We start from the raw sequence: 25,163 nt of genomic DNA, 5'->3' as shown, positions 1-25,163 counted from the left end.
AAACAAGTTTTTAAAGTGTATCAGACAGAAAAATGACTTCCCCTGTCTTCTAGGGAGACCCTGGATTCCCATGACGTTAGGACCAGTTGAGGATAAGGCCACTGCAGAGGCTTACCTAGTCTGATTTCCAGTTAGTATTACACCTCAGTTTTCCTTCTCAGATGATTCTCCAGCCCCCAGTATAGTTAAATCACTCCAGCTAAGTCACAAAAGTCTACCCCTTTCAGAATTAGAGTCCAAACAGAAACACAAACAACAACAATTTTTCTCCCATCCTCTTGCCATACATAACCATTGCTCAAAGGATTTGTCCTGTTCCCAAACAGCCTTTCACCTGGGTCCAACATCCAGCTCTCCTGGTCCTTAGTCAGTCCCTTCTCCTTCCTGTTGACAGGAGCAGCTGTACCTCTGCACAAGGAAGATCACAGGGGAACCCACACCTACCCTCTACAACAAGTTACCATCCTGGGATGCGAAACAATTATATCTACCCCATAACAAACTGTCCCATCTTTACTTCCTAGAGCCTCTGCCAATATGCAAAAGGAAAAGCAGTACTTGTGGCACCTCAGAGACCAACAAATTTGTTTGTGCATAAGCTTTTGTGAGCTACAGTACACTTCATCGGATGCTCACCCTTGCCTCCTCACCAGCCCCTTTTCTAACTAGTAGCCTCCATCTTAACAGAGCACTCCCACCTAATCTTTCTCCTAAATAGCCTGCCCTTTTTTTATCCCAGCAAGCTTGGTTTAGTCACATACTTCTCCTTGTCATGTGACTCCTATGTTCAGTCCCTTCACCTGGGGAGGTGGGCTAAGCCTCACACAAGAGCAGCTGAGCCCGAAACCACTTAAAGTGTCAGCTCACCCTGTGAGTTGTAAGAGCATCTCTCTTCAAGTATATTTGGATGAGGCCTACTCTGGACCTATTCTTTTCAGGTAATAAACATGAGGTACAAAAGACTGAAGTGTCAAAAGAGGAGGTGCTGGAACAAACTTTTTAGAGTGTCCTGCAGAGCATACTGGTGGTTTTGTTTTGTTCACATCATGTCCCTATGCGGAAACTAGGAGTCCTAGTGTTCAATATCCCATCTTGATCTGAGCTTCCATGATTGCTCAAATGGGCAGCAGGATGCAGCACTCAGTGCTGCAAAAGGCCTATTTTGATCCAAACAGAGCTGCTTGAGAACTCTGCAGGTCCCACTGTGGAATTGCTCAGTCTCAGTCCAAGCAATATGGTTCATATATTGCATGGTCCACCAAACAGTACACCAGTTCACTGCCTTGGAGTGGTCCTTTCCAGAGAAACTACAGGTCCAAGAATGGTGTTCCAGCTCAATTAAAACATCCTCTGTATTAAAATGAGCACAGCTGCAGCCTACATTGTAGAAAAACATAGCGCTTCCCTTAGATCATTCCACCGTAAGCCAAGGCTCAGAGATCATGCTAAGAAACAGACTATTGTAGGTGAAACTGAGCTCAGAATGTAACCTAGTCTGACCACCTTTAGAGCTGCAAAACCTTATCTTTTGCAAAGCCAACCAATAATAACAATGCTAAGATAATTTTTAAAAATCCAAATACAGTGACTGACTCATAAGACGGTAGGAGCAGATCCAATTTTGTTCTGAGTCCTGATTCTCTTATATAACTGTACTTCAGCACCTGGATGCTATGGTGATTGGTTCTTTGTAAATATAACAGGCAGATAGGTGTATAATGCCCAAGAGACTTTTGAATAAAAGCAGACACCCCTATGCCCATGTAGCATCGCACTGGAGTCAGTAAGGATCCTCACAGTTGGAGGGATCCATCTGTGTGGCTCAGATTGCAGGGTTGGGACCATAGTTATTAAATTAAATATTTGTCTATCATTAAACAAGGTGACTTTGCTGCTTGACATTGTTATAACAGCCTGTTTTCTGTGGGCTTTTATTCCTTCTTAATTTTGAGCTCTTAAATGGTCTATAGATCTTGTACTGGGTCACTGCACGGGGTGAATTTTTCCCAAGGAGAAGGCAGCTCTTACAGATCTGAAGGATGAAAAGGGATCATACACTGGCCCTCAGGTTTGATTAAAGAGTCTGTGCAGTTCCATGTGCATTATTATCTCTATTACAAATAATAGTATTGTTTATCTAATTAATTAATTTGAGTCTAATAAAAATTCTAATAACAAATGAAGGGGTAATGCACGATCCTTGGTGGCAGAACCTACATAGGGGGCAGAATAGAGCTAGCGTAACAACTGGCTAAATCGGAAATATCCACATAGATAGGACTGAACCAACGTTAGCTTCCTTTGCAGTAGCTAGAAAGCTGCCCATATAGCGGGCTCGTTGGTCTAGGGGTATGATTCTCGCTTAGGGTGCGAGAGGTCCCGGGTTCAAATCCCGGACGAGCCCTGTTTTTCTCTTCCCAACCCTTGAACAGTTCTACGATCATTTTACATTGTTTTTATTGAAAGTGCATTTACACATCAAGATAAAAGAAATGGGGAAATAGCTGCAACGAAAAACATGGCCCTCTTGCTTTCCGTATTGACAGTGCATTAATTTGAATATTAGATTTATTCTCACTGCTTCGCGAGTCCCCTCGCCTCCTCCACACGAGCAATATATTATTAGCCCCACTTTTCCCGCAAGTACCCCCATACAGCCTCCTCTTCTGCGGCCTCTAATAACATTGCTCAACCCTTTAATGAGACTAGCATTACGGGGCGGGGGACTACGTAGAGAGCCCGGGGGGGGGGAGGGAAGGCGGCAGGAAGAAACACACCTTGGGGTGCACGGGGAGAGCGGATGCTGCCTGTGTATTTCCCCTCTCCTCCCGTGCCCCCTACTTCGTCTCCCTATGACCCTGTCCTCCCCACGTTCCTATGGGTCTGTGCCCTCCCTAACCCTAACCCTCCTTGTCACGGGGGGGCACCTCCCACGTATTTACAAAGGGAAACAATACAGCAATCTCTCTTTGCCTGCCTCCCCAGCCTGATCTCACTGTTCAATTTTTGTGTCTCCACTTGCAGGATCCCCTACTTTCCCCACCCCCAGGACGCCCGGCCAGCCACTGCCCCCCTGTGCACCCCTTCCCCCTGTGCACCCCTTCCCCCTGTGCAACTCCCACCCACCCCAGTTACCCCCCCCCCCCCCTTCTCTGCATTGCCCTCCTCCCACCCACTTCACCTTGGGCTCCTTCCCTTACTGCCCTCGGGGCCCCGCTGTCCAGGTAATGCAATAAAATGAACTGAGGGATCAAACCCACAAAACGGGAGGGCTCGCGCCCCCCCTTTCCAAGCGGGCTCGTCCGGGATTTGAACCCGGGACCTCTCGCACCCGAAGCGAGAATCATACCCCTAGACCAACGAGCCGCTGTCTGCTCCTTTTTCCCCAGCTAGACTTTTCACTATTATCCCGCCTCTTCCCTGCAGCGCGCCAGCCACTACCAGTGTGGGCCCTCCCCCGCCCCACTACCGGATGGTTCCGCCCATAGGCGGCCCCTGCTGGAAGATACCATTCCGCTCCCCACTAGGATCCCCCCGCCTGATGGTATCGCCTTTCCAGCGCCCACAGTCAGCCCGCTCAGCCGCCCCCATCTGGCAGATACTATTCCGATTCCTGCCGTGGGGGAGGGCGCCTGATGGTAGGTCTCGAGCCCTCTGTGGGAAATCCCCCTCTGCGCTTTCCCCCGGGGACTCCTCAGCCCCCTAAACTCTGAGGTAACACACTGTCCCGCAACGGCGGCTGGGTTCGAGCAGAGCGAGCTCATCCCTAGTGGAGGGGGGGGCGGTCTTTCCCGCTTCTGCTCCCCCCCACACGCTGCGGTCCGGACGTTCCGTCCTTCCCCCTGCTCCCATCGTGGAACCATGGTTTCGCCCGGCCCGCCCTTCCCCACTGGGCTTCAGGGGACGGTCGCTCGAGTTACCCGGATGTTGCTCCCTTTCCCCTGAACAGCGGGCCCCTCCCGCCCTGATTCTGCCCTGTTGAGACCTAAGCAGGTGGGGGTGGGGGGAGCTAAGCAGCGCGGCGCTCTCCCACTCGGCGGGCCGGCGCGCGCGCGCGCGCGCGGAGGGGGCGGGGCGGGGCGGGGCGGGGCTCCCTAGGCGGGGGCGTGGCCAGGTTCGATTCACCGCCCCGGGGCCTCTGGCCACGTCAGGCCCAGCCCCGCCCCCTGGCACCGTCACAGGCTTTCTGGGTGAGCCCGGCCGTTCACGGGGCCTCCCTCTGCGCTCCGGTTTCCCTTGCGTGGAACGGGGCTAATACGCTAAAAGATGGTGAGGCGCATGGAAATCTGCCGCTGAAAAGCGCTGGGGAAGAACTAGGTGTTAATACTGCTGGCAACGCCTTTCCAAAAATCACTCTTCCACCAACAGCTGCTCCCCTTCCTCGCCTCCTGGGCCTTTCATCTGGCTCCCGTTGCAGTTTAAACCATTCAAGCCGGAAGACACAACCACAGACCTCAGAAGACCTCGGCTGAACACAGCTGCCCAAACTCTTAGCTTTGATGTTGCATTCCTTTCCCCACGCTGTTGTGTTTTGTTTCTCTCCATCTGAAGTTCTTCTGGGCAGGAAGCTTGTATTGTTACGCTACTTACCTGTAATGCACCAGGCCCTGCCAAAGGCGCTACATAAATAATAGCATTTTCTTACTTGTGGTGTTTTCCTGTCCAATCATTAAGAGTTTTAGGATCTGGTCCTGTACTCTTCTATCCAGAGATTTTGAGATGCCACTGTGGCTACCCTGGGTCTGAATGCACAGTCCAGGGCCCCTTGTGTTTTTATATAAAATAGTTTTTAATGTAGGTTGTGTGTAACTAGTAACTATCATCCAGCAGGTCCACACAGGAGATATGTGGAGGTCTGCAGCTCAGACCTACTCACAGAAAAGCTGGGGAGATTGCCTGCTTTAACGCATATCTTTTCTCCACCCCTCTCTTCACACACAGAGCGTCTTTGATCTAAGACAGGTCGGGCAAACTACAGCCTGTGGGCTGCGTCCAGCCTGTCAGACCTTTTAATCCAGCCCTCGAGCTCCTGCCGGGGAAGTGGAGTCTGGGGCTTGCCCCACTCCACGTGTGGTGTGGCTCCGCATGGTTCCCGGGAGCAGCGGCATGTGTCCTCTCTGGCTCCTATGCATAGGGGCAGCCAGGGGGCTCTGCACACTGCCCCTGTCCCAAGCGCTGGCTTTGCAGCTCCCATTGGCCAGGAACCAGCGTGCAGAGCTGCCTGGCTGTGCCTCTGCATAGGAGCTGGAGGGGAGAACATGCTGCTGCTTCTGGGAGTTGCCTGAAGTAAGCGCCTCCAGGAGCCTGCACCCCGATCTTCTCTTGCACCCCAACTCCCTGTCACAGCACTGATCCCCCTCCCGCCCTCGAACCCCTCGGTCCCGGCCCGAAGCATCCTCTTGCCCCCCAAACCCTTCATGCCCAGCCCCACCCCTGAGCCCGCACCCCCAGCTGGAGCAATCACACACACCCTGCACCCCAATCCCCTGCCCCAGCCCCCTCCCACCCCCTGAACTCCTCATTTCTGGCCCCTCCCCAGAGCCCTCACCCCCCTCCTGCACCCCAACCCCCAATTTTGTGAGCATTCATGGCCCGCCATACAATTTCCGTACCAAGATGTGGCCTTCAGGCCAAAAAGTTTGTCCACCCCTGATCTAAGATGTCCTTCATGCAGTAAATTCTCTTCACCCACTCAGCAAGGCTACACTCCCTCAATCCAATACTGAACAGCTCCCCATCTCTCCTTCTAGGACTCTGTCTGTTACCATAGAATAACAACAGACCTATAAACAGACAACAGAAGAAAGAGCCCCTTTAAGTAGCGTCTGCCACATGGAAGCAGAGAGTGACATCATACCTGCTACACCATTGTGGGTGTGGAGGGGCAATTTTGTCTGAAGGAAAACCTTTATTCGTACCATGGAATCTTTAATGGCTACACAGGTAGGATTTGTGTTTTTAAGATCTCATCCTGAAGACCTTCACACAGTGAACTTTAAGAGGATGAATAGTTAAGTCAGAGCTATCAGTACTGGGACCTAGCTCCAGGGAGTCCACAAATTTCAAACTTGATGGTTTAACACTACACTATCCACTTGTTGTAATTCCACCCTCATTCTGCCTGCTGCTACCAGCTCTACCCATCCTGGTTTGGGCTTCTGCAGCTCCCCAGGAAGAAACACTTATTTTTCTTTTCAACTCCACTGTTTTATTTCCTCTGTTTTTCCATTATATTTTCAAGATGAGGGGGACAAATTCCACCCTCTTGACCAGCACACACATTCTCTAAACATGCACACGCATATATACAGTAATGGACAATCACACACGTCCAGATACATCAGCTGAGAAAAGAAGTGTTATAGTGATGCCTGCAGCCTGGCCTGGGATACAAGTCCAAGCAAGCCGATTAAAACATATTTCAAAGGTGATGACACTTGCTGACATGGCTCAGAGAGGGTGTGAGGGTTGCATATACTGAGAAACCTCTTCTAGGTACAAATGGCAACACCAATCACTTTTCACTGGTTTTGAATGAACAATACCTTAGTGCTTTCATCTGGGAGGATGGGAGACAGGACACATTAAGTAGAACATAAATCCATTTGTCTTTTATGACTTTAGTACGGGTAAAAGGTGACACATAGGATATTATTTATTTGTATAGCTGTAGTGCCTAGGAGCTCCAGTCATGGTTTAGGATCCCATTGTGGTAGGCTCTGTACAAACACAGAACAGAATGACCCTCTGCCTCATAGATCTCCATCCACAGAGCAGGTGCAGCAGAGCCAGGTTCCATCACTCTCAGCCTTGCCAGTGTGTCTAACCCCTGTCCTGGTGCAACTGCTTCAAAGATGAAAGGGAGTTCAGTCTCCACGGCCATTTCAGACTTTGGCCTCTTCAGTGATACTGTCGGGTCAGGGGCGGTGTTGGGTGTCAGATAATGTGCTGTTGGTTTTAGTGAGGTGGACACCTGTCCGTCAGGAATGGGATTGTGATACTCCCCCAAACCCATTTCATGTAGACTAATCAATAGCTAATGCAATCTGGAGGTACATGGCTCCATAGCCCAACCACAACTAGTCCCCTGAGCCAGCTAGTCCTTTGAAAGTTTTAACAGAACCCTAAATGCCAGCTCCAAGCACTTATATGGCCTCATCACCATAGTATCTGAGTACTTCTGCTGTTATCCAGTCCTTTCAAACACTCCTTCTAAATGCTCTAAGGCAGTGGTTCTCAAACTTTTTATATTGGCAAACTCCTTCATACAGCAAGCCTCTGAGTGGGACCCCCCCTTATAAATTAAAAAACACAGGATTTTATATTTAACACTCTTTTAAATTCTGGAGCAGGATTGGGGATGGAGCTGGGCTGGCGGGGCTCGGGCTGCCAACCCTGTGCATGGCTGACAGCTCGTGACCCCCTTGTAATAACCTTGTGACCCTCTGAGGGGGTCACGACCCCCAGTTTGAGAACCCCCACTCTAAGGAGAGAACCTGGCTCCTTAAAATAATTTTTTCATGGGATGATAGTTCACCAGTTCAAATTTAGCCTAGGCAATAGGCGAACCACGGCCATTGGGAGTTGTGGGTGGCTGTGCAAAAGTAAACAAATGGTCTGGCGGCCTGCCAGCAGATTACCCTAACAGGCCACAGGTTGCCCACCACTGCCATAGTAAGTGAAACTCAATCATACATAGGCTGTTCACTAGCTTACATGAAATGTATAGGTTATTTCAGTCCAGTTTGCAGTAAACAAGTGTCCATTTCACAAAAAAATTAAAAGTGATTCTAACTGGCCACTTGTTGGCAGTCTCAGTAGAGTCCAAAGACTGAAGATGTCATGACAACTGACTTACTTGCAAGGATCAAGTGTAACAGTTGAATACAGTGGTGGAGTAGTATGAGGAAAGCTTGCACTATTACTTCCCATGCTGTAAGTGTTCTGTGGATATGGTACTTCAGTTGCTACTTCTCACCAGCACGAAAAAAACCACACACAAAAAATCCTATAGAAAAATAATCTTTAGCTGTTAGGTGTTTCATATACAGATTTGCCAGCCCAACACTAGTCCAAGTAGATATTCATCAAAGATGCTGTATAAACCATTTTAAAATGATCTTCTCCAGATTTAGGATTCACATTGTCTGCCATACAGCATATATATGTGTAGAGAGAAAATCATTTTTCCCTACTTTTAAAAACTTCATTTACTTACATTTGAAAACTGAAAATATTTCAAAGGAAGCTATTTAAAAAGGCAAAACTTATATATGTCCAAAACTGATAAACTGCATCAAAGTCCAACATGGGGGAGCAAACAAAATTTGGAACTCTGCTGTAATGGTGAACAGTGGGCCCAGAAATGGTGGTGGTTGTCATGCCCAAGCTACTGTGCATCAGGTCTCCAGACATAGCCATGAAGTTGTTCAATATACCCCAAGAAAAGTCAGCCAGTACATCCTTTTTGAACCCTGCAGCAAAAAAAAAAAAAAAAAAAAAAAAGTCTTAATTCCAGTCTCTCCTTCCCATTGCTACAGAATGTTATGGGTAAGAGCAGTGGACATCTTTGATGTTATTAATATTCTGCTGCTCTATTGCAAGGGAGAGTCCTCCAGTAGCTGCACCTTAATTGGACGCTTTGGCTTCTCTTCACATTAAAGTCTCCTGTGTCCTGATTGGGTTCAGCATTTTGAGAGAGAAAGAATGATAGAAGACAGTAAGGAAAGTTATAAAAATAAACATATGTTACAATTTTATATTGATAGGAGTCGCTAGGAAAATCTGGAATCTGAGTGTCTTTTTGGCCATCTTTTATAATTGGGTTATGGTTTTCCTGCTATAAATTTGAAAGACAGCTGCAGCCAGACCACTCCAGACTGATTTCCTCTGTTCTCACCAGCTAAGCTGGGTCAGACTTGGATTGAAGACAGGGAATCAACTTTTTTCAGTTTTTAAACTTTCCTATCCAAATTCATTCTGGATCTTTTCTCCCTACAACATGCCCTTTAAGACACAGATTTGAGCCCTCCAAACTCAGATAGTTCAGTAAGAAAGCAGGACGGGGGAAATGCAGAGGGTCCCATGTTGCTGGGGTGCCTTTTCATCAATGTAACTCTGTAATAGCTAGTGTGCAGGTGGCACCACTGCCCTCTTGGATGGAATGGGAGACCTGTTTAGGTGTGTGGGATTATGTTGGTCACCAGTGGTTAAAGGCCAGGTACGATGAGTGTAAACCCTAATATAGCTAGTGGAAATTCTCCTTTACCTCAAGTGGTAGAGGCCTGTGTTTTCTGATTTAGAAGGAACAAGTTTGTGTGGTTCAGTGGGTGACCATGAAATTGGTATGCTTGCACCACAATTAGGGCTGACAGTGCCAACAAGAGATTTGAAAATGTCCCTTTTAATCAGACACTTTAATCTAAATGGTCTCAGGGTGAAAAATGCTTTTTGCCACATGTACTTTCAAAATACTGGGCAGCTGAGCAAAGTGTCAAAGGTCAGCATTTCTTTCTCTTTTTCACCTACCATCCCTTTCACTGTCATGCCAGCCTGGGGAGCTGAGCCTTTTAATTGTCTGTATTAGATGCTCTGATATTGAAGTTGATTTGTACTGGGATTTAACAAGCACCAGAGGGAAATGGTAACACTGACACTCTGGCACAAGTGCCTTTTTATTTTTAAGGCAAAACGCTTGTGAGAACCTCTGGTATTTCATGAGTAATTACCATGGTGGCATCTCTCATCTCTGCTTCGTACTTACTCTGTGCCCGGTTCTTGCATTGGCAGCACACTGTGATGCTCACTGGCAGTTCCTGTGTCTGCTGCCAGCTGCAACATCCCCATCTTCAGGGACTTTTCCTGGGTGTCTGATGTTTCCTGTGTGTCTTTGCCCTCACTGTTTTCTTCCTTTTTCACCTCTTTATTTTCTTTGTTCCTTTTTTCCTGTTCAGAGGCATTGCCACCCTCCCTTTCCCCCAGGGTGCTCCCTTCCTTATTCTCTGGGGTGTTCTGGCACAACTTCTTATCCTTATCTCCCATGGTACTTGGGCATGGCTTCTCCTCTGGCGTGCTCTGGGATGACTTCCTCTCTTCCTCCCCTGGAGGGCTCTGGCACGGCTTCTCCTTATCTCCTGTGCTGCTCTTGCGTGGTTTCACTGCTTCTATTTCTTTTTCTCTCTCCTCTTTGTTTTCTGTCCTGCTGGACCCTCTCCCTGAGGGTGGCTTTTCATTGGATCCTATCTGTTTCTGCATCAGTTTACTGCCTGTTTCACACACAAGTGACTGTGACTCCTCTTTCTGACTCTTAGGCACGAATACCTCATCACCATCCTCTTCTTTGACCCCATTTTCTTGAGATGATCCAGTCGCCCTTAAATCTTCACCATCTCCGGAGTCTGACTGGGACTTTCGGAATTTCCTGGAAGGGGGTCTGCGCTTCAGTGATCCCCGTGTCCGCACCTAAGAACAGGTAAAGCTGAGATTGAAGAATTTAAATAAACCACACCAGTGTACAGTGTCAGCCCAGAAACTTAGGGTGAATGACTTTGATGCTTAGCTGGTGACTCAAGACACCGGTTCTCCTTCTCATTGACACTTTGAATAAGTAGTGAGAGATCATTACCCCATTTAAACTGTGGCTCTCTCTCCAATTTACATTATCAAATCTGAAAACATTAAGTTTGACTACAAGGACACTAGACTCGATATATAGTTATTTATGAGTGAGGAATTACTTTGGAAACCTCTGCCATTTTATTTTGGGCACTGGGGTGATGAGAAAGGATAGAGAAGTTTTACTTCTCAGTAATCTGAGGACCAATGGTGAAATCAAGCAGTCCAGATTCTCTCCCCATTGTTGCCAATTCATCTGAGTCCTAATCTGCAGAAGCCCCTGCTATTCTGGTATGTCTTAGGCCTCCCAACTTCTCCCAGTTGAAGGCTGTTTTGGCAGCTAGCCTGCAAACTAAGAACTGCACCTAACTGCATAAACTGGAGAAGTTAACCAGCTGCCTTCTTCTTTAATCCAGAATTGTGGTTTACAGAGACTACAGTTCCCAGTAGTCAGTACAGCCTGTCCTGCTCAGATCTAGGTTAAGTGTTGTATGATTGGCTCTCCATGGGCTATGCCTCTGTATTAAAGGGGTGGGCATGGAACACACTGCAGAATTTCAAGGTTTATTGGACTTGCAAGCTGCCGTATTAATATACTAACGCACTGCACTACTAAGCGTTGGTCATTAATTTTGACATAATGTTGTTTGAAAAGCTGTGATCAGTCCAGCTCATGTTGAGTTGAAGCAGGTGAGTCATGCCACTTCATCACCTGAAGCCAGCTGGAATCTGGACTATGGAACTCTGTTTGCAGGCAGGCAAAAGAGGTAGTCCCATGGATCACAGTGAGAGGGAATTTCAAAACAGATGCAGCCATCTCCTCATTTGGCTGCAAACACACCCTGTGAAGACTGAATTGGAGGGTAAGACAACTGTTCCACTTCCACTCCAAGCAGTAAACTGGCTTTGGCTTCCTGTGTTGGAGAAGGCCTGGAAGACACTATACCTTGTTATAAAACTTCAGGTGAGTGCCCTCTGGTGGTTGATCAAAACTGACTGGTGTCTCATCCGATTCACTGGAATGGGACTGGATGCCGGGGCTACTGGGAGTTGAAGGGGGAGTGCTAAAGGGAGATGGTATGACTTTCAGACCTGGGCTTTTTGGAGATGTACCTGGCACCAGGGCAGCTGGAGCAAATGCCAGATTGGCCTACAAAAAAAAACAAGAAGTCATTATAATAAACCTCCCCTCAGATTTAATATCATGATTTTTGGTGTTATTCTACCTGCCACTCAAATTCCCCCTGTCAGGTGAAGTGGACTGAAACAACATACTGTATGGTAATAACAGGTTTCAGAGTTGCAGTCGTGTTAGTCTGTATCCGCAAAAAGAAAAGGAGTACTTGTGGCACTTTAGAGACTAACACCTTTATTTGAGCATAAGCTTTTGTGAGCTACAGCTCACTTCATCGGATGTAGCTCACGAAAGCTTATGCTCAAATAAATTTGTTAGTCTCTAAGGTGCGAAAAGTACTCCTTGTCTTTTTGTATGGTAATATGATCACACAGTGACCACGTGGGGGAGCCTTTCCCCTTAACAAACATGATAGTCTCCCAGCTGACATAAGAGATATAGCTCCTGGTTTTGTGTTTCTCCTGGTGATATTGTCAACAAACAATCCTATGTGGAGAATTTCTGGATGGACAATTGCCCTTCCCGAACAGCTGGATCTCAGGACCATTCCTGTGTCATCTGCAGTATTAGGGATTTTCCAGTGTCCCAGCCAAGTGAATATGTCTCTCATAGCTTTGCACAGGAGAGGCTGTGAACAGAGCAGTCAATAACAACAAGGAACTTTAAATCATTCTGTGTTTGCCAGATAGCACCTGAAGTTTGCAGCTGTGGGCACTCTCAGGCCCTTCAAATGATCACTAAATTTAACAAGAGAATACCATTGAAATAACTGGGTATGCTTTGTGATGGGGCTCCCACTTCTGGAATCCCATTGAACAGTGCTATTTAGTTCGGATAGTTGAGTGTTCTTGACTTGAGCACAACACTGCCATGAACAGGATGCTATTATTTGGGCAGTGCTAGGAGGAAGCTCACAATACCAGGCGTGCCAGCTGGCATTAGCAGGGCGTTATGTGAAGAGACTCACATATTGTTAGTTGTCCTAACTGGCATAAACCAGCTACTGAGAGATACAGGGGAGTAGTAAATGCTGGGTAAGCTGTTGAGTTCCTTGGGAAATATAAAAGAAACGTGAGAAGCTTTTAGGGTATGTCTACACTTCAACTGGGAGGGTGCTTCGGGCAGACAGACGTGCTAGCTCTGCTTGACCTACTGTACTAACAATAGCAGTGTGGTCACACTGGCATGGGTGGTGACTTGGGCTAGTTGCCCAATACAATCCCACCCAACCCCCTGGGTGCATACTTGGGTGGCTAGCTCAAGCAGCAGCCTGTGCCACTATGGCCACACTGCTATTTTTAGCTTTCTAGCTCAAACGGAGCTAGTACTTGTCTTTCTACTCATGCTGGGAAGTACCTTCCTAGCTGTTGTGTAGACGTATCCTCAGGGATACAAATATAGGAGCCATGTTAAAAGGCTAATCAATTTAATTCCCTGAGAGTTACAACAGCCATGTTGAAAGCATCCAGCACCTACCTGCAGTTTTTCAATCAGGGGAGAGCTTTTCACCTTGACCCTGGGAAGGGGACAAGCATTTGGAGACTGCTTCTGTAAACAAACAGGAAAAGACCAAAATAAACTAGACGAAGAAAAGAAAAGTTCTGAAGCCTGAACCGGTCCAGATTGATCCTGAGAAGTGAGAGATGGAAGAAGAGGAAGGAAAGTGAAGAATCTGTCACTGAAGCCTATGGCGGGATCTTTACAAAGGAGTCTGTTCTTCCCTTTCCCACTATTCTCACCTCGTCTGCTGTCCAGCCATTAAGTCTATGATAAAGAGGAATTAGATCACACAGGACTGAGGAAGGGGAGAGCACTGTACAGAGTAATATCACTCTGCTGTGAGGAAGATCATCAAAAGAAGGTAGCCAAGCCCTCTACATGATCCTCCCTTTCTCCTCCCACCACCCAAACAGTGCCCTCTTTTGAGAGAAAATGGGATTCTGTCTCTTCTGACTAGTATATCCATATTAGGGATTGTGTAAGGGTTAGTCCCTGAAGACTAGGGACCCCAGGGTTCAGTACCCCAGGGTTCTAGTCTTGGCTGTGCCACTGCATGGCTTTGGGCAAGATATTTAGCCTCTCTGTGGTGCGGTTTCCTCATCAGTAAAATGGAGGTAAAACTGACGTACCTCATAGAGGGTTGCAAGGCTTTAATGTTTGTAAAGTGTTTTATGAACTATTCCTCTAGCGTATCTGAAGAGAAATGTTTGGCACTGGATAAATTACACACTCATTCACCCTTTCAACTGTGAATCTAGAAGGAGGGAAGAATCCAAGAGCAAATTATTACTTAATATTTATGTTGCAGTAGTGCCTAAAGGCCACAACCAGGTTGGACTCCATTTTGCTGTATAAACAACATATGACAGTCCCTTCCCTAAAGAGCTTAAGATGTGAGGATGGAGCTGGTATGGGAAAATCAGGTGGATCCTGTGGAGATGTGGTGCCACAGAAGGAGAAACCTCACAAGCAGAACTGGAACATGTACGTGTGTCTGCACCAGGAAGGAGGCAGCAAGGAGCAGAGTATGTGTGGGGTATTTCTGTGGATGGATAGGGGAAGTGTTCTCTGCTTTAGAGCTTATCGTTTATGTTTCACTATCAGAGGATCCCTCTGGTAGGCCCACGTTCACATGCCTTTTAGGGAATCAGAGGGAATAAGACCCAGCAAAAAGGAAGCTCTTTCCTTATTGCATTGGTACTCACCGGCTCCCCACTGTGGCCCAGCTCCAACTTTTGGGTGTGTAGGGGAAGGGAGCATGGTGGTTTCCTCCGGGTTGGTTTATTAGCTGGTATCTGAAGATAAAGACAGCCATTTGAGTGACAAAGGAAGAGCAAGGAGGTTACATTCAAGCACCAGAAGGCAGCCTCCAGTGTTGTGTGTCTGCAGAAGGCCCAACAGAAAGCAGTGTGGGGGTGGAGATGTCTCCAAGAGCAGCCACATGCTTGGAGATGCTCTAACAAGTATTCCATTGGAAACCCCACAGTAGAAGGTCTTGTAACGTTTGTTTTCTTTCCTGTCTCTGCTAATCACTAAGTTTTCATCTTTTGAACGGGCCTCAGCTTCCTGCTTCATTCATTCACTGAGCTCACTATCCTACGTGTGGTACCAGGGGCTGAAGGGCAGCTCAGAGTTCTGAACATGGCCCACAGCCTTGCTAATCTTTCAAATGGAGGTGCAGCTCACAGAGACTACAGGTCCCAAGTTGCGATGTTTAACAAGTGACTCAGAAAGCAGGTTTGTCCAGAGAGAAGGGACAGCACTTTTTTATTAACTGCACAAACACTCCTCTCAGTCTGAACCTACACAGGCTCCTGGGAGGATCTAGCTTACCCCTGGTATGAGGAGAGGCTTAGCACAGACATCAGCGCAGTCTCTCCAAAAATCCATCTCATTTGCACAGTCATGCCCCTGCAAGTAACCTGAAACTTATACCAGTGTGGAAAGCTCCAACTTGATTTGAATTGTGTATGTTTCTATGTTGGAGATGAGAGAAACTGAAATTTCCTCTATTTTATGCCAATTTCTTTGACCTTCTGGCAAGTTACCAATATGCTCTGTGGTGCAATATTTGGTGACTTTTGTCATAATTTTTACCCCCTTAATGTCCAGAAATCTGGAAAGTTACAAACATCAGATTGTGGCAAACTCCATCTTTGAAGAGTTGGCCACTTTAGAGAGCTTGTCTGGAGTGACAAACTTGGGCACCATGGCTTTATGAGGTTTATACTGTTAACTGGTGATGTTGTGTCAGCAGATAGCAATGCAGTATCATTGTGTGAAGCAATGTAATCAAGCTGTGACCATGTCATCCCATCAACATAATATCATCCTGACACATCACAATCTTGGTATGCAGTATCATCCTATGCTGTGGAAACGTCATCGTATCACAACATTATGATACCACATTGTGAGGCAGTGATATTTTGTGGGCATCCATTAATGTCCTGTATGCTAAGTTTGCAGGACATAGCTCACCATGCTGATATCAGGATGACCACAAAGATAGTGAGGTCGGGCAACCATGATTATTATGTCACTCACCAGGATTGTGATATGCTGAAATGATTTTTGTTTTTGACATGTGTGTTTGTGATGGTAGTAGGGGACTCGCTCGGTCACTGAAAGCGGATCAGCGGCCATGAGTCCTTTGACTTTCCCTGCCTCCTCAGAGGATTAAAGCCATTTGGGGCCTAGACTCATCACAGTCTTGGGTACCTTTACTGCTTAAGTTCTTTCGGTCACCCCTACCCTGGTTTCCTAGACTTCTCTTCCGGTCCCCCTTACCAAGAGAAGTTTTTCCTTCCTGCTTCCCAACAGACTCAGTTTCTCACTGACTCATTGCTGCATCTAGGCCTCAGCAAAGCAGGCCTGGATTACAAGGATTCAGTTATTCTACCTTAATCCGCCCTTATACCTTGTAGAAGAGGAAGGAAAGACAAGGCTGCTCTGACTGGGATGCTTTCGGGTGATAAATGACAGCATATTGGGGCTAGTAAAATGTCCAGTGTCCTCAATTACATTGAGTCAATCCAGCTGCTAGCAGAACATGAGTCCTGTCTAATGTAATATTCCAACAACCTGCACCAGTTTTCCTGCTGTGCCAATCTATGCTGTCTAACCCATCAATAAACCATTGCTTGAACTCTAATGGGTCCTATTTATTACTCCTGAGTTCAGTCATACTGTAGCCCCCGTACATGAAATTAAAACTGCATAATCTTTGAGATAGTTTTTTGTTTGGCTGCAGACAGTTGATCTAGCTATCTTCATTTGTTTAAATCCCACTGAACGCCAACTTCTTGCTTTTAGGGGAGGAGGGGAATCCTGATAGCAGTATGTGCTGGTCCTCACTGGAAACATTTGTGAGATGCATGCCTTGCATATAATAGTTTTGTTTGTTTTTAATCTAACAGTTACTGAGTTAATTGGGTCTCAGTGTGTATACACACGGACTAAACTGCAGTTTGTGTGTCTGCTGTGCTGTGACTGGATAGTATTGCTTAGGATCAAATAAAGAGGGACAAAACTTTGTTCACTATTTCTGAGCCCTGGACAGCTGATTCAGAGCTTTACAGAAGATTGCTAAGGAACCTATCACCGTTATTTGTTATTATTATTATTATTGATGGAGAGCTGCTAGTGAGATGCATGCTGGCTTCTAAGCTGCTTAGTTTGTTGTTCAGCCTCACTATTTAGAATCTCATTTCTGTTTCATAAATATCAAAACATTTGAGTAAGAAAAGCTAGTTGGGTGCTTTCTAATTAATCAGTAGCCAAAAAGGCCCAGTGCTGAGCTATACATGTGCACCTTGCTTTGATGCCAGCTACCACTGGGGAACTCATGGATGTCTTAGCAGGCTTTTCAGTGTCCCTAAAGCACAAACATCCTGCCACTGGCTAACAAACTTCTTTTAGTAGCAGCTGGAATAGGTATGCAAGAATGTCTACATGTAAATTTAGAATGTATAGCGTATACTGTGCATGAGATTGTTGTGTGTTCTACTACAGTTTGCGAAGCACAATGGGATCATTCAAGATAAAAGTTGCTATCCAAAACTCAAGCCATTATTTTAATGCTTGGATCACCCAGTCTCCCCACCTTCATTGGCCAGGGATGAGTCTCCCATTTCTCCATTTTTGTTATCTGTGCCTGAATTGCTCCTTACCTCCTTTCCAGAAATGGTGGCTGCTTGCTCCTTGAACTTTCCTGCCAGCTGAGCCACAGATAGGGATGCTGACTTCTCCACCTCTGGATTGGTCTCTGCTGGTCTGCCCTGACAAATCAGAAACAAGATAGTATGTGCCCAGGTCTCACAGATATGGAAAGTTGGAAGGTTGAAAAGTAGACAGGTTATTTATTACTGAGTGCAAGAGTAACTGAGGGCTCAGAGCATGCTGCCAGATGTGAGTACCTTGTCTAGGAAGAAACCATCCCTGAAAATAGGACCTGTTAATATCTTAAAGTATACAAGGTTATTAGTAAGGCCTGAATGGCTCAGGGACTTGATAGTGTAGCAGGGAACTTTTCATCTCTAACAGAAGATGCTGTCTCCAGTTCTCCACTTCAGTGGAAAGAAATTAAATGAGATATTTCTACCCACATCGTCCCGGTCACCATCTGTCTCCAGCAGCAAGTAGAACTGGGCAATAGCAAGTAGAACTGGGCAGAACGTCTTTTTTGTGGTGTGGCGGTGATGGAAGGCCTCTCACAACCAGATTTCCCCCTTTCCAATGACTCTTCTGCAAGGAGACTGGGCTTTGAGAAGCCTTCCCTCACAAAGCCTGTGTTCTGCTTGGGGAATGTGTAAGGGTGACTGGGGTGTTACTCTCTGCCCTTTCCCAGTATCTCACCTCTGCAAAGAGATATCAGGCTGTAGGAGCTTAGGTAAATATGCTCCCCCCCATACCCATTCTGTACTTTGCTGGGAACTGGGGAATTGGATCATGTGATTCTGCCCATCCCTAGGCATTGTTCTCTCTGCCACAGCCCAATGGCCCATGTCACCTCATATATTGTTGTTTTGTCATTTTTATCATGTGACACTGGTGAAAAGCCTTGTAATAAGGTGTCCATGGAAACCAAACTTGCTAAGCTCCATTGGTTAGCATCCATAAAAAAAAAAAAACTGGGGAAATTGCGAATACCGCATTGACTGGCTTGTCTTGAGCCTTTTCTTCAGAACCTCATAAAATCCAGACAACAGGGAGTTTTCCCAGTTGCAGCCCACTCATTAGAGAACCTCATACTTCTGCATCCCTGCAGCACCAATGTTAGTGTTTGACCTGTACCACTTCCTTCTCCACACTTCTATTGCTTAGTCTGAAAAGTCCCACCAGAAGCTGGTTTTAGGCCAACACACATTTTCCACAACAGCAGGAACCCCCAAGATTCTTCCCTTTTCGCTTGACTCCGTTTGGAAGGAATTGTGGGTTAAGACAGTGGAACTGCGCCTTTGGCTTAGCTGGTAGGCAGAGGGCGCTCTCAGTATGCCAAGGCAGCCCAAAGATGGGACTTTGGCCGTTGTAATACAGTGGGGCATGCTGAAAGAAATAGCAGTGGAAACTTAAAAGGTCCTAGACAAAGAGTGAATCGATGGGGTTATACTGAGAATTAGCCTGAGTCTCACTTCAGTTTTGGATCAAGTTCTTGGCTAAAACTTTGAGATGCAGCACAGTGTGGTTAAGGACCACCTTACTCTTTCCTCATCAGTACAATGGAGATAAAACTGACCCACCTCACAGAGGGTTGCAAGGCTTTAATGTTTGTAAAGTGATTTATGAACTATTTTAGGGCATGCAGTGCATTCTTCTGACTCTAAGTCTAAGGAGCAACCACTCTTCTATACATTATCTTTTTCCTGACATGGCATGGCTGTTCTCACTTGTACACTCTGATTCATCTGAGCAGGACAGTATGCTCCTTCTCCAGCCCTCAGCCCCAGATTTCACTTGGGAGGATATGGCAGCTTCTTTTGGCTTGTTGGCACTATATGCCTGAAAACTTGTCTCCCTTTCTCCCTCAGATTTCGTCGAAGCCCCAAGTGCACAGCAAAAGCTGGATGTCCCCAAGCAGTTTCCCTTTAGCTGATAAAACACATTGTAAATAGAATACATGCTTGTGTGAGTAAGTTTGTCCTTCAGTCCACAGGAAGCAGTGAACATGCCATTCTAATATTAGAACAAGTAGTCCACGGGCTGTGGCCCACAGAACTGCCAGCTGCAGGCTCTCTGATTACACCTCCGATTTCACAACAGGAAAATCCATTTTTCAGATCCTCTCTGGCCATTACACTGCAGTGTTTCATCTGGCTCTTTCTATTGCAGAAGGCTCCTCTCTCACTGCTGAGGGTGCAGTGGGATTCTCCTTGTCCTACTCTAGCGAGTGTACGAGGGCACTCTCTCCAATTAAAAGGATGTACACCAAGGTTCCCTCCCCACAACTAGAGGGACAGCACTAGACCCCTCTCTCCCCACTCCTCCAGGGGCATGTACCTCACCCTCACAGTAGGTGTGTAGAGCCCTTGCTCTCACTCTCTCATGGTCCAAAAAATATACTAGACAAGTGTTTGGCCAATTCCAGGGTATTCTTTTCACTTTGGGGGGATATGCCAAGGCTCTCCGAGACTGTGCTTGGGAAACAGGACACTAAGACCAGCTATCACCTTGATAAAATTGAATAGGTTTGCTGTTGTTAGAAAGATAGATCTACTCAGGCCAGTAAGTTGTGCTGTTTGTAGTCAACTTTAGTTGAGTAGCATCACTGAGGGAGGGATTGGGTTTTTTCCTGCCAGAGCAGTCATGAGTGCCTCATTGTAATTATAATCAATTCCATGCTTTGGTGAGGGCCTTTGGTGAGGGCAGTGGTGTACCTCAATCCCTCTTAATCGTTTAGTCTCCTTTGGGCTGCAATACTTTGGTCTTATTTTGGTTGCTGGGTTTAGTTTGCAGGTGCTGGCCTGTGATACACAGGAGATCAGACCAAATGATCTGGTGGTCCCTTCCAGCCTTAAACCCTATGACTCTATTATAGGTGAATTAATAAAATGCTAGGTTAGGAAGTCCTAATCCACCAATAGTCAGTAAGATGGTGATTGCTGGTCTCAGAGGTCTTTTAGTTTCCCACAAAAATCAACATCCAAGGGGATCCTGTGTTATTTGGAGTAATGTCAGTCAGACTCTCTGTTGGAGAACAGTGAAGAGGGACTCAAACTGCAGCATCAAGTTTGGAATATTTCTGCCTTCAAAAGGGGAGTGTAGTTTACCGATATTTATAAAAGTTTCACATTTTCCTTTTTCAGTTAGTGGGTTTGAAATGGACATTAGCATGTTTTCCAACCCAATTCTTATTATTCACTTTCTTTTAAAGTCAACTTTGTGCTGATCAGGCAGCCCTGGAGAGCGAAGCCTCCTATTTATTCACAGAACAAGTACTGCAGCAACTCAAGTTTCCCAACACTTCCCTGACAATGTCCTTCTTCCCTGTTCTAGAGGGACCCCCTATTGAGCTAAAAGGGGAATTTACTTTCCCATCCAATTCTTTGCCTCTGCTGACACTGCCCCACCCAGGGCCAATCAGATTTGCTTTAATGTGGATACATGTTGACTTTGCCCTGGACAGGACTGAGAGCACATAGGCCATCTGTGACAGGGTGCACAGATTTTTAGTGCCCTCTGGAGAGAATCCCTCCCCCCGCCACAGGCATGGTTCACCCTATCCCATTCATGACCCTTGTGGGAGGCCCTGCCAAGACAGACAGTTGTGTGGGAAATAAGGGCCTTTCTGAGCTGAGGTAATCAGATGCAACTAAGCCTAGTTAGAGCCTGGGAGCTGGTGTACACTAGAAAGTTAGGTCGACCCAACTACGTCGCTCAGAGATGTAGTTAAGCCGACCCAGGGTAGATAATTCTTCTGTCGAGCTAGTGCTCTTTGACCTAGTTACTGCCTCTGAGAGGTGGATTTACTACAGCTGTGACACTGTAAAGTTCCTAATGTAGGCATAGCCTATGCCTTAGACTTGGCTTATTTCAAAAGAGAGAAGTTCTACTGAAGCACCCAGGACAGGGAGATTTAGAGACAGAAGAGCTTCCCTGTGTCTATTGTTTGTGCATTTACAAAAAGTTCTGTTTGGGGGGGGGGATCCTGGATTTAATTCACATAAAATGAATGTAGCCAGAGACTAAATGATATGGGCAGATCTGATCATCTTTTCATTTCACAAGAATCCTGTGAAATTAAACCTGAAACCCCTGAGGTTTTTTGAGTGCTTAACATAGGCCTTCTCTGAAGCTCCACTCTAGCCAACGCTGGCTTTGCCACTCTACCCCAAAGCCTCTGGATGGTCATAGTACAGATTCTTGTTAGATTTGAACCTCATGGTCCCTGTGTGTGAAAGGTATCCCAGTAGGAATCCTTGACCAGGCATTTCCCAGTTTTGTTCATCTTTATGCCTACTTAGATCATGCCTTTAATGAGCCATGTTAGGATGGCAATGGGGGCAGAAGTAGGGTTGCCAGTTTTCGTTGGACATATTCCAGGAGGTTTCATCACAGGACAAAATCTTAAATTAAAGATTAATCCGTAATTCCTGGAGACTCCAGGACAATCCTGGAGGGTTGGCAACCATAGACAGAAGTGGATAATCAGAAATGACCTTGTTCTTGGACCAGTTTACTTTATAGCCTGTCAAGAAAGACCAAGTTTTATTTAGGTCATCAAGAATCTAGTTCAATGGTCTGGTTTAAGTAGCTTTTAAATACCAGCTGGATAACAACAGTAACTTTTAATCCTCTTCACCCCCCATTTAATATTCTGACTTCTTGGTGGTTCTTCTCATGTTTCTTTCCCCACCACACGTGTAACTTCAAAAGGTCAAAGAGGCACAGAACAAATGTAGCAAAAATAACCAGATCTACCCTGTTAATTTTTAGAGATAGAGAAACTAAGGCAGAGAAATCTCAGTAATCAGTATCTTATCTATGTGACTATGGATAATCTTTGGTAGATAAAGGAATAGGACCCAAGAATCTTGATCTTCAGATTTCTGCTCTAACCTGCTATACAGTTTAGACAGAAGTCCTAAAGCCAGAAGTGGACAGTGGACAGCTTTGCCTGGTACAGAATGTGCTAGATGTGGACTAGGTGAGATCAGCACTTTGGCATACTACTCTAGCTGAAGGGCTGGCATAGCAGAGACCGCTTTTGTTTTTTGAATGGCTATTGCTGAAGATGTCGGCTCTCTGAATTCCCATTCCCATTCCACCCTTGAAAATGCTTTCCCCCAGTTTGATACCTGGGTAAGTCCGGTCAGTGTGACTCCCATACAGCTCTAGTGATGTGCCTCAGACACAGCAGGTTGTTTGCAGCTGAGTGATTAGGAAAAAAATAAAATAAAATCTCAAGATTCATAAAAGCCTGGCAAATGGTGTGGTCAGGGCTCTCCCTCCACTACCTTAACCTTCAGCAGCAGCTGCATTCCACTGGAACAATTCAAATGTCCATCAATGGTGGGAGATTCTTCAGTGTGGGAGACAGAATTTGCACAGGAGCTGGCTAGACTACAGAACTCACTCCTGCAGGAGATAAAAATGAGCACAGGCCTCACTGCATTCAGAACTAAATGCAAAACTCATCTCTTGCATTGAGCTTTCCCTCTGTCATGTCTTCCATGCACACCTGACTAACTAACCAACCTATTTCTCCTGAAAATTGCAAAGAAAAAGATTGTCAGTTTGATTTTTCAGATACTGCAGTAGTGAGATCCATAAGAATACCAAGATAGACTGAAGAGGGACACTGGGGTTTTCTTAGAAGTTCAGCAGCCAGGCATCAGACAGTTTTAGGTTTTGTCTACATAGCAATGTTTTTTTAGTATAAGCTAAGGAGTGAATTTAAACCTCTAATTATATCACTATAACTCCCTTTGGGGACACTCTTATTCTGGTAGAATAGTGGCTTATTGGGTTTAGCTTATGTCACTTGGGAAGGGGTTTAAACTAAACTGAAAGCCAAACAGCCATAAGATGATAACAGCTTTTATTTACTATCTATCTGGGCAGGATTTGAATCTGGTCTAGAGATGAAAGGCTCCACCTTTGTCAGTGCCAAAAACTATCCTGTCCCCACCCCCAGATTAATTTTTACTCAGGAAGGAGAATTTAAAGAGGTCTAGTCCAGTCTCTTGCTCTCTTAATTGGGAAAGCTGCAGAGCTGGCTAGATATAGCACAGCATGTGGGCAAGTCAGTCATTTTTCTATTTGGTGGCTGGAAACAGACAGGAGACAGGTTTCAGAGTAACAGCCGTGTTAGTCTGTATTCGCAAAAAGAAAAGGAGTACTTGTGGCACCTTAGAGACTAACCAATTTATTTGAGCATGAGCTTTCGTGAGCTACAGCTCACTTCATCGGATGCTGTAGCTCACGAAAGCTCATGCTCAAATAAATTGGTTAGTCTCTCAGACAGGAGACAAGCTTTCATTTTCAACCCCATGTGGGAGCACCTGTTAAGTGAATGGCCCCAGGATTTTTAAGTGCAGGTCAGATTAAATCAGTGGTTTGCAATTAAAGGAGAAACATACAATAGCCTATACCAGAGTATTCATTAAAATTTCATTTTTAAAAATTAATTTTAATACAAAAAAGTTTGGAATAACCATTTACTTTGGTCAGAGCAGAGTTAAGATCCAGGTTGTCGATGAACAGATTTCTTTTGAAAAATACTGTTCATTATCTGAAATTCAAGGTGAAAAAAAGTGGTTCTATTTTATGTTTTCAGTTAAGCCTTTTTATAAACGATATGTTGCCACTTTCATCAGGATGCTATTAAGAAGGGAGCCGTGTAAGAACAGGAAGTGGAACAATAAGTAGAAAGGGAGGAGTAAGAGCACAAAACCAAGAAAAAAAATGAATCAAGAGGCACGGAGTTAGGAAAGTAGCTGAATGATAGCACAAGAACAGGAGAGAAAGAGGAAAACAAAATTAGCAGAGCCTATGCACAGTACAAGACTATTAATTCTCTGTATTACCCATGAAAATATCAGCTAAAGCTAAGCAGAGGTTACCCACGAAGTGGGAGGGCTCAGGCTTACATTGGTCTGTACTTTACATCCCTAGAAGGAAATCCCACAATGATTGTTCAGATTCAGAGCTCAGGATCATGCTGGGCCCCCAGAACAAGAAACATTACATCCAAAGATGTAAGACTTGAGTAAACAAACCTTTTCTTGATACACTGACCTCCCTCCATCCCAACAAGGCAGCTTTCTTCCCTCCCTGCAGCCCACTCAACAAATCATTGCATTTGGGCATCTTCAAGTCCTCAGTTTAGGAGGGATTTGTGTGATTTATTTCTCCTTTTGGTTTCTTATCTGCAGTGAAGACTCTCCTTGCTCTGATGGTGTTAACTTAATGCAGCTGTTTGCAGAAGTGCTTGCAGAGAGAGAGAGATTGGGGCTCTGGCTAGAGTTCCCATAATTACCCCAGCCTCTCCAGAAGAAGGTGCTGCAGGAGCTTATGCAGTAGCTCTGGCTGTGGAGGAGTTCACAGTTATTCAAGTCCCACTCTCCTCCGTAAGGAGCCATGTTAGGGAATGCAGTTAGGATGCTGACCGTAGAGGAAACTCTCAGCAGCCAGAGAAGCTGAATGCATTCGAGCCACATGATAGATCAGAACTTTGTGTTGTTTAAAGATCCTAGAATGCAGGAATTCCTATCTTCTTTCTCTTCACACTCATTTGATGCCCCATTTCAGAGGAAGAACAACTGGCCTCGAGTGTCCATAGGTTCTCCCTGCTAGACAGCAGGGGTAAGATATAGCAGAAAGCCAAGGAAATAAAATCAGACTTCCATTTAAGGTACAAACATTGCTAAGGGGAGGGGAAGAGAGAGAAATTAAAAAAAAAAAATTCCAGACT

General features: G+C 45.7%; 1 protein-coding gene and 2 non-coding genes across 4 annotated transcripts in view; 1 reads left to right on the top strand and 2 right to left on the bottom strand.

The window, feature by feature from the left end:
- Window positions 1-2,332: 2,332 nt before the first annotated feature.
- TRNAP-AGG (transfer RNA proline (anticodon AGG)) lies at window positions 2,333-2,404 on the top strand. The gene has a single exon. It is a non-coding gene; the product is annotated as a tRNA-Pro (tRNA).
- Window positions 2,405-3,294: 890 nt separating this feature from the next.
- TRNAP-CGG (transfer RNA proline (anticodon CGG)) lies at window positions 3,295-3,366 on the bottom strand. Its single transcript has one exon. It is a non-coding gene; the product is annotated as a tRNA-Pro (tRNA).
- A 2,688-nt stretch (window positions 3,367-6,054) lies between these two features.
- The window catches only part of RCSD1 (RCSD domain containing 1), a 45,117-nt gene continuing 26,008 nt past the window's right edge, over window positions 6,055-25,163 (bottom strand). The window contains exons 2-7 of one of the 2 annotated variants that reach the window (XM_073304917.1): window positions 17,422-17,529; window positions 14,455-14,544; window positions 13,226-13,297; window positions 11,561-11,764; window positions 9,764-10,461; window positions 6,055-8,474 (exon numbers count right to left, since the gene is read on the bottom strand). In XM_073304917.1, coding sequence (XP_073161018.1) covers window positions 8,450-8,474; window positions 9,764-10,461; window positions 11,561-11,764; window positions 13,226-13,297; window positions 14,455-14,544; window positions 17,422-17,529 — 1,197 coding nt within the window. In that variant the 3' untranslated portion in view covers window positions 6,055-8,449. Of the gene's footprint in view, window positions 8,475-8,545; window positions 8,675-9,763; window positions 10,462-11,560; window positions 11,765-13,225; window positions 13,298-14,454; window positions 14,545-17,421; window positions 17,530-25,163 lie in introns of those variants that run through there. The other variant, XM_073304926.1, reaches the window with a different exon arrangement.

Source organism: Lepidochelys kempii, chromosome 1 (assembly GCF_965140265.1).
Source record: "Lepidochelys kempii isolate rLepKem1 chromosome 1, rLepKem1.hap2, whole genome shotgun sequence".
Classification (NCBI taxonomy): Eukaryota; Metazoa; Chordata; order Testudines; family Cheloniidae; genus Lepidochelys; species Lepidochelys kempii.
Note: the sequence above shows the minus strand (reverse complement) of the source record. Positions and strands in the feature narration are given on the sequence as shown.